The sequence below is a fragment of the Vicia villosa genome, linkage group LG1 (genome assembly GCF_029867415.1).
Source record: "Vicia villosa cultivar HV-30 ecotype Madison, WI linkage group LG1, Vvil1.0, whole genome shotgun sequence".
Lineage (NCBI taxonomy): Eukaryota > Viridiplantae > Streptophyta > Magnoliopsida > Fabales > Fabaceae > Vicia > Vicia villosa.
In genome coordinates this window covers 112,095,754-112,105,444 of record NC_081180.1, presented here as the reverse complement: position 1 = coordinate 112,105,444, position 9,691 = coordinate 112,095,754, and the positions used below count along the sequence as shown (strand labels likewise).

Here is a 9,691-nt window from a genome sequence, read left to right as displayed (position 1 = left end):
TGTAACATTGTTAAAAATAATATTATTTTGATCATAACTTTTGATCTGTAAATCCAAATGAGTTGTCGTTTGAAGTGTTAGAAAGATAACAAAATTTCCTATCAAGTGATTGTAAAATCAGCGGTTGAATGTGTGATAATAATATAATTAATTGGTGAGAATTATGTGTAACATAGACGTGTTGTTGACGGTGAATGCTATGATTTATATATTTACGTGTCACGAGTATGAATTGATGTATTATACATGATGAGTGTAATTGATGTGATGTTGTATGTGGTTGATTTAATGGTGAGTTGCATATATGTGAATTAATAATTTATTGGGTTGATTTATGATATGTTCGGTTGATGAATTGTTGTGTTGTAGTAATAATGTCGTGTGATAATGATGTTGCAATATTAATGATGTCATGATAATGTTATTTAGGTGTTGGTGATATTATTGTGGTGTCGAACATGATTATTAAATTGTGATAATTATGTGTTGTTGAAACGTGTTGATGGATGTATATGAGCATATTATTGATGCTTGTGGGTAGTTATGTGGAAACGCATAATCGTTGTTGTTTATATTTTGAAGGGGGAATGTAAACATGAATTGTTGTTATTGATGAGTTGTTGCATCAATTATATGCCATGTATCTTGGGTCTAGAAGGATGGACTCTGGGGTCTAGAAGGGTGGACTTGGTTAGTATGAAGAACCAACTATTGAGTTAGTACCACATGCACATGCTTAGAGTTGCATAGTTAAGTGCATTACAAGTTGAGTCATATGTACATTTGTTGAGATATAAATGTTGGGTGTGAATGTAATTGAGACATTGTGATTAAGATTATGTTGAATATGACTATTTGTGATGTTGTTGTTGTTGTATATGATGTTGTTGATGATTTGGACGTGAGAATGTGTTATATTGTTGTTCATGATTGTGTAGATGTTGTACCCTATCTTACATTCTATACTGTTATTATTGAAATGAATTCTCACCCCTTCTAGTTGAATGTTTCCTTTACATGGGCATCATGTAGATACTCAAGAGTAGAAACGATGTTGTGAGTGAAAGTTAGTTTTTGGAGCTATTTCTTTTAGTTTATTCGTTTTATCTTTGGTTATGCTGTGATATGTAACACTAGGGAGCGAATTATTTATTTTATGTTGAGATTTTCTGAGAGACAATGTATTCTCTCCCATTTGCATTATGTTTTAATGTGGTAGCACTTAGAGAAGACTCGTGATTTGGTGCTTTTGATTTTGTTATGAAAACTGTTATGAGATTTTGAATTGGTATGTTTTAATTATGATTTCGTTGCAAAGATATCAGGTGAGTTAGATGTCGTGTATACATCCCAAGTACAGATCAGATGTGTTGGATGTCATGTAAACATCCTAAGTATAAAATTATAATAGGAAAAATACCCTTTTTGGTCTCATATGTAAACTTCGGGGTTCATTTTGGTCCCTTAACTTCAAAAAGTTCTATATTGGTCCCTTACCTCTTCAAAAGGTACTATTTTAGTCCTTTTTGTCATATTAGCGACTGATTTAGCGATTAATTTTTTAGTTTTTCCGTCGCTAATTAGAAGATACATTTTGAAGAGTTAAGAGACAAATATGGAACTTTTTGAAGTTAAGAGACAAAAATGAACCCCGGAGTTAACATATGAGACCAAAAAATGTATTTTGCCATTAAAATATTATGCTGCATGTTGTTTAAATTAAGTGTTACATGATCAACATGTGTGTGTTTATATATGTGTAATATCCTATGCACAAATGTTCATGAAAAATCTATGATTTAATTATAATTATGCTTTGGGAATATAAGGTGTTACATAGTTGGTATCAGAGCAGGTCAGTTCATCTGGTTATGTTGTCTAATGTTGATTGTTCCTTAGTACGTGCCATGTGTGTGAAACACTGTCGGTGCTTTCTTGCTTTTCTAATCGTTTATCTGCAGGAGTGAGATTGAAATAAATGGGGGAGAAGCTTTTACTTCTCTGAGATATTTCAGTTGTGTAGTGTTGGTTAAGTGTGATTCTGATTACAAGAGTGGAGGTGTTATTGAGGTGGCGTTGTTTCCCAAACTCGAAGAGAGTAAGAATTTGAAATTCATGTCTGCTAGTCAGGTCGAAGTGTCATTGAGAGGGGATGATTTGGTACTTGGGTGGTTCGCATCTTTGAGAGTTGAGAGCGATGTTGTGGCTATTGATATGCATGTTGTGTGTGAGTTTCCTGATGTTTTTTCCGGGGATATTTGCGACTTGCCACTATAGCGAGAAGTTGGATCAACTTGATGTTATCCTTGGAATGAACTAGTTGGAATTCAACCGTGTTCATATCATTTGTTTTCGACAATCCAGTGATGTTTCCCGGGTTCGGGGAAGAGGAAGATCCATTTATGTCTGTTTTAGAGTTGAGTGAACTGAAGAAGCAACTAGAGAATTTGCTTGAAAAGAAGCATCCTAGTGTCTCGTCGTGGGGTGCGCCAGTGTTATTAGTGAAGAAGAAAGATGGTAGTATGCTTTGTGTGTGGGCTATCGACAGCTGAATAAGGTAACTATCAAGAATAAGTACCCACTTTCAAGAATTGATGATTTGATGGATCAGTTGGTTGGTGCATGTGTCTTTAGCAAGATTGACTTGAGGTCTAGGTATCATCAGATTATGGTGAAGGCTGAAGAAATTTAGAAGACGGCTTCAATAGTACTACATATTCTCTTGCCCGATTCTCTAGGAACAGTATCCATGATCAAGGACTTATTGTGTTGACAACATGTTCCTTTGTTTAGCCCCTTTTATGAAAACTTGGGCGATTTCCTGGGCCCTTATGAAACCATGTACTTTAGAAGCTCATTCCACCTCTGTAGATTATGCTCGATAAAATTACACGGCCACAGTCAGTCATCAGAATACAAGAGGGCTTTTTAAATTTAAATACGTTGAAAGTGATACCTCTCACAACAGTGTGATTGGAGTATTTATAAACTTGACCCCTTTGATTAAGAAGTTGCCAATGGATTGTGGAGTATAAGAAATCAATCTTCCCCATTAATAGAAAGGGACACTTGCATTTTTGGACAAGTGATGTTTTAGTTACTTTTCCCACACACATCTTAATGTGTTTGGGCTAAATCGGGTGATCCATGTCCAAGGCACATTGGGCGGGGTCGAGCAAGCTCACGTGCTCAGCACATGACACCACTCTCACACTCCTCATCTCCAATTGTGTTACTCTTGGGTTGGGTCAGACGAGCTCACATAATGTCGCACTTACGCAGCCATTATCACTTGTGCTACCTTTCGGCCGGACATGTTATGCCCATCATCACTTGTGCTACCTTTGGGCCGGACATGTTATGCCCAACCTCTTTAGGACCAAGCATTTTCATTCTGGTTTAAATTGAGAATCTACTTATCTACCTTGAAACTAAACATTAAACATAGCATTATAAGGAAAATGACATTTAATTGCTGCCAAAGCAGGTACCGGAGTATCAAATGTGCAACCAAACAAAACTCATTACACATTTCAACAACCACAAGACAGATAATTTAGAAACGCTGTTGCTTTTACCACAAGGGAACCTCTATATTGAATTGAATTGATTATTTGACAGGCAAATTTTATTTATTTTCCTTATCCATATTACGAGGCATCAATCAATGTAACATATCAAACACTTTCAAACCAATCACCAAGAGAAACAAATCTCACACAACAACATGTCTACTACTCAAGCTGTGAACAACAACACTGATAATCAACTTCATGTCATCATGTTTCCATTCCTAGCATTTGGTCACATAAGTCCTTTTGTTCAACTATCCAACAAGCTTTTCTCCAATGGAGTTCGCATCACTTTCTTGTCAGCCTCATCCAACATTCACAAAATCAAATCTACATTCAATCTCAACCCATCCATCAACATTATCCCACTTCAGTTTCCAAATGGCATAACCAGCACTGCTGAATTACCACCTCATTTAGCTGGAAATCTCATTCATGCACTCGACCTCACTCAGCCTCAGTTCAAGTCCATTTTATCAGAACTCAAACCTCATTATGTTTTCTTTGACTTTGCACAAAACTGGCTTCCAAAACTAGCTTCTCAACTTGGTGTTAAATCTGTCCATTTTTCTGTTTTTTCTGCTATTTCTGATTCTTACATTACTGTGCCTTCAAGACTTGATGATATTGAAGGAAGAAACATCACTTTTGAGGATCTTAAAAAATCTCCAAAAGGGTTTCCACAAAAAAACAATACCTCCCTCAAAATCTATGAGGCCATGGACTTCATGTTTTTGTTTAGAAAATTTGGTGAAGGCTTAACGGGCTACGAACGAGTTATGCAGAGTCTTGGTGAGTGTTCATATTTTGTTTTCAAATCATGCATGGAAATAGAAGGACCTTATATAGATTACTTAGAGAAACAGTTTGGTAAACAAGTTCTGTTAACCGGTCCTTTGGTTCTGGAGCCATCAACCAATGTGTTGGAGGAAAAATGGTTGAAATGGTTGAATAATTTTGCATCAAAATCAGTGATATTTTGCTCATTTGGGAGTGAGACATTTCTGAATGATGAACAGATCAATGAACTATCAACCGGTTTGGAACTCACTGGTTTACCATTCATTTTGGTTTTGAATTTTCCATCTAACCTATGTGCAGAAATTGAGTTACAAAGAGCATTGCCAGAAGGGTTTATGGAAAGAGTGAAAGGTAGAGGAATAGTGCATAGTGGTTGGTTGCAGCAACAGCTTATTCTGAAGCACAGTAGTGTTGGATGCTATGTTTGTCATGGTGGTTTTAGTTCAGTGATTGAAGCTATGGTGAATGATTGTCAACTTGTATTGTTACCTTTTAAGGGTGACCAGTTTTTCAATTCTAAGCTGGTTGCTAATGATATGGAGGCAGGGATAGAGGTGAATAGAAGGGAAGAAGATGGATATTTCTATAAAGAGGATATAGTGAAGGCAGTGAAGGTTATAATGGTGGATGATGAGAAAGAGCCTGGGAAGAGCATGAGAGAAAACTTCAAAAAATGGAGAAAGTTTATGTTAGATAAAGAGATTCAGAATAAGTTTATCGTTGATTTGGTTGCTCAGTTGAAGTCTTTGGCTTAGTGCATGTTTAGAATCATGGTGAACTTGTGTGCTTGGTTTAACTTGTTTGTTTCAGGCTCTAATGTTTATTTTTGGTTGTAATTGTGACAAGAGATTTACGTGGTGTTTGAGTTAGTTTGTTGAAATAAAAAGCAATTGATGCATGAGAGTTATCATGTGAATTTTAATGTTGATTTACATCTCTATCATATATACTAGTACTCGTGTGTACTCTTATGACAAATAATGTGGAGGAGTTAATATCACAGTTCACCCATACCGGTTAATAATGTAACTAACCAGTAGGAGGTGAGAAATTATTGCAATTCATAAATGCAATGTCAAATCATATACAAAAAAAGGATAACTCCAAAACATGTGTTAGAAAATAAAGTTCCACCATTTCAAGATAGTTTGGTGGGATCTACATCAGAAAGTATATTTCAAGCTTTTTGATTTATTTTTATTTTGATGATGTTCATTATGTTTGACTTTGCTCAAAACTTTTATATATATATATATATATATATATATATATATATATATATATATATATATATATATATATAGAACCACCTTCTCCTCCTTTTGAGGATGAAAAAACACCTCTAAAAAGATAGCAAGTTTTAACTCCTCTTGACAAAAATTAATTACATCCTGTAAAGTTTCAATCATAGTACCCAACTAAAGTGTAGTTCCTCATTTTGGGATACCATTAGGGCGAGTTTCGGGTTTGTCCCCCTGAACTTTTTTTTTTAAAAAGACACCCTTATAAAAGTGTGAAGCCAAATTCACCACACCCTTTTACTCCACATGCTGACTTGGCTTTGACTGAATGGCTGATGTGGCAAATGATTAATTTTTAAAAATAAAATTTGAAGAAGTATCCTTTTTGTTAGGTTTACCCCCCGTGAATTAGAAAAGCTAGGTTTCATAGTTTGGGTTGGAGAAGACGACTTGGAAGCGCGACGCAGTGGAGGAAGAACCATCCATGGACGGCAAGGGCGAATCTTCAGAGGTTAGTTCCCTTAATCGATGTCTGAAACTTGATTCTACCATGCATTGTTAAATTTTCTTACATTATGTTTAACATTTCAGAACAATGTATTGTTTAATGTTGTGTTTCGACATGGAGGAGAGTTTATTCAGAATAATGATGGTGAAACCATTTACAAGGGTGGTGTTTCTATTCTGATTTCTAGGGAACATATAGATGAGTGGACAATGCATCATGTTCTTAACTTAGTAACTAAGTGGGGGTACTTAGAAGGGTCTTTTAGGTTGTGGACCAAAATAGTTGACAAAGACCCTAATTACTTTCAGATTAGTAATGATGGGGATGCCTATGATTTTGCTGCCTATGGTTGTGCGATGCAAGTGGATGGGGAAATTTTTGTGGAACATGATCCAAGTGTAATTGGTAGCACCCCTAAGTTTGTGTCTGATTTAGAGGTTAGTGATGAAGAGGTTTTTGAAGGTTTTAATGATAGTGAGGATGAAAGGACAACTGCCATTGCTGATGGGTTTGATGAGCTTGATGGTATTGATGTCACTGTACCAATTAGGGAGGGTCCAGTCATTGCAGGTTTGTTACCATGTCCAAATAAGAAGAAATTTGATGATGATGATGAGGAGGAGTACCTTAGTGAAGAGCTTAATAGTTTTGACCCTGATAACTCAGAAGATGACAAAAAGCCTAAGTTTGAGAAGTTTAAGAAAGAACAACTTACAAAGGAATTTAAGTTTAAGTGGGGTATGGAGTTCACTTCCCTAGATGACTTTAGGGAGGCTATACGTGAGTGGACAGTTTTAAATGGGAGGGAAATAACATTTGTAAAAAATGAGGGATATAGGGTGAGAGTTGAATGTAAGGCCAAGTGTGGTTTTTTAATGCTTTGTCCCAAAGTGGGCCACAAGCACACTTATGCAATTAAGACTATAAAGGACACCACACATGTGCTAGGGTTTTGGATAAAAAAACTGCAAATTCAAAGTGGGTGGCCAAGGCAGTGGTAAAGAAAATGCAGACTTGTGACAACTTGAGGATTTGTGATATTATTCAAGATATGAGGCAAAATTATGGAGTGGGTATCACTGTGGGCAGGGCATGGAAAGCAAAAATGATTGCAAGAAAAATGATAGAAGGGGATGCAGACAAGCAATATTCAAATTTGTGGAGATATGCAGCTGAACTGCCTAGGGTGAGTACTGGAAACACTGTAAAGATCAACATTGAGAGACCATCACCTTCCATCCAACCAAGGTTTGGTTCTTTCTATTTCTGTTTTGAGGGATGTAAAAAAGGGTTCATAAATGGTTGTAGACCTTTTATTGGGGTGGATGGCTGTCATCTAAAGACTAAATATGGAGGTCAGTTGTTGATAGCAGTGGGGAGGGACCCCAATGATCAATACTTCCCACTGGCCTTTGGGGTTGTTGAAACAGAAACAAAAGAATCTTGGAAGTGGTTTATACAGCTGTTAATGGAAGATATTGGAATAGAGAATAGATATGTATTTATCTCAGACCAGCAAAAGGTATTGCCTCCAACATTTAATTGTTTTTCAGTTATTTTGTATTTAAACGAGTAAAGTGTTATTTATCATTGTTGTAGGGTTTGGTGGCAGTATTTGAAGAAATGTTTGAGAGAATTGAGCACAGACTTTGCTTGAGGCATTTGTATGCAAATTTTAAGAAAAAGTTTGGTAGAGGAGCACTTATAAGAGATCTAATGATGGGAGCAGCCAAGGCAACATACCATCAAGCATTCTTGCAGAAGATGACTGCATTAAAGGCAGTAGATCCACAAGCTTGGACATGGGTAATGGGAGTGCCTACTAAATCTTGGTGTAAGCATGCTTTTAGCTTTTATCCTAGGTGTGATGTATTGATGAATAATATCTCTGAGTCCTTTAATGCAACAATCTTATGTGCTAGAGATAAACCCATATTGACAATGTGTGAGTGGATTAGGAAATATCTAATGAATAGGTGTAGCCAATCTACTTTGAAACTTGATAAATGGCCACACAAAATTATGCCTATTCCTAGGAGGTAGCTATGAATGGTCAGTGGTTACCAACTTGGGCAATGGGGGAAAAATTTCAAGTCACACATTCTTATAACAGCCAAGAATTTATAGTTGACATAGCTAAAAGGTCATGCTCATGTAATTTTTGGGAGCTAGTTGGTATTCCCTGTAGGCATGTTGTTGCTCCTTAGGCTTTAGACAGCAAAACCCATAAATGTTTTTTCATGAATGTTATAGCAGGGGAAAATATGCTTTATGCTATGGTTTTCCTATTAGTCCTATAAATGGACAAGACATGTGGCATGTGGTTGAAAGTGAAGATCTCTTACCTCCTACCTTCAAAAAGGGACCTGGTAGACCAAGGAAATTGAGGATTAGGGAAACTGGAGAGGAAGGTGCTAGGAGGAGGTTACCTGGTGTGTCTTACAGGTGCACTAAATGTGACAAGATTAAGCATAATAGTAAGTCATGCAAGAGCAAGGTGCAAGATCCAAGTGCCTTGAAAAGAAAGGTATGTCATTAGTGGATATTGATATTGCAATTTACTGTAAATTATATATTGATAATGTAATTATGTTGCAGAAAAAAGGGCAATGATCCAAATGAGGTCAACACAAATGAAGTCAATCCAAATGAAGTCTATCCAAGTGAAGTCAATCCAAATGAGGTCAATCCAAATGAGGTCAACACAAATGAAGTCAATCCAAATGAAGTCAATCCAAGTGAAGTGAACACAACTAAAGCTAACCCAACTCTAGCTGAAGTCAGTGCCAAAAAGAAAGGAAAGGCTCAGGTGAAACCACTGAGAAAGAGGGTCAGTGAGAGAATTAAAGAAAATTGGTTTAAAAAACCAAAACCTTTCAAAGGTCCTGGGTCTGTACCAGAACAGCCATTATGCTTGACAGAAGAAGATAACAATGCATCACAAAAGAAGATGAATACTACTCCTAAGAAGAAATTGAAGAAGACCCCAAAGAAGAAGTTTATCAATGACTTGTAATTTGGTGTTATTAGTTTACTATGTGTTTTGCACACTTTGGTGCTTTTTGTAATGACTTAATTATGCACTTTGGTGCTTTTTGTAGAGACTGAATTATGCACATTTGTGCTTTTTGTAGTGACTGAATTATGCACAGTGGTGCTATTGGTAATGAATCAATTATGCAGTAGTGTTAGTTATAAGTTTGTTAATCAAATTTCCACAGTTGTGCAGTAGTGTTACTTATAAGTTTGTTAATCAAATTTCCACAGTGGTGCAGTAGTGTTACTTATAAGTTTGTTTGAATTATGCACAGTGGTGCTATTGGTAATGAATCAAATTTCCAAATTAAACCAATTATGTATACATGTTCCTCAAACTTCATTTATATCAGTAGTGTTACTTCATGTATATTATTGAACCAAAATAAACTGTTAAAAAAATCAGCAAACTATTTCCAAATTTTAGACAGAATTGGCAAACTCCTTCCATTAAAAACATGTTTCCAAGTATATTACACATCATTGAAAATTACATCATTCAACCCTAACCAAATTAGTCTACTGACCAAAAG

The 9,691-nt window shown here is 36.1% G+C and overlaps 1 protein-coding gene across 1 annotated transcript; it reads left to right on the top strand.

The window, feature by feature from the left end:
• The first annotated feature begins 3,546 nt into the window (after positions 1 to 3,546).
• On the top strand, positions 3,547 to 5,279 carry LOC131614559 (UDP-glycosyltransferase 79A6-like). The gene has a single exon (XM_058886129.1). It carries the CDS (start codon positions 3,728 to 3,730, stop codon positions 5,126 to 5,128), a length of 1,401 nt encoding a protein of 466 aa, XP_058742112.1. The 5' UTR covers positions 3,547 to 3,727; the 3' UTR covers positions 5,129 to 5,279.
• The last annotated feature ends 4,412 nt before the right edge of the window (positions 5,280 to 9,691 follow it).

Bases quoted from the DNA above. Each gene is read 5' to 3' on its own strand.
- LOC131614559 (XM_058886129.1), top strand. From the start codon at position 3,728: ATGTCTACTACTCAAGCTGTGAACAACAACACTGATAATCAACTTCAT.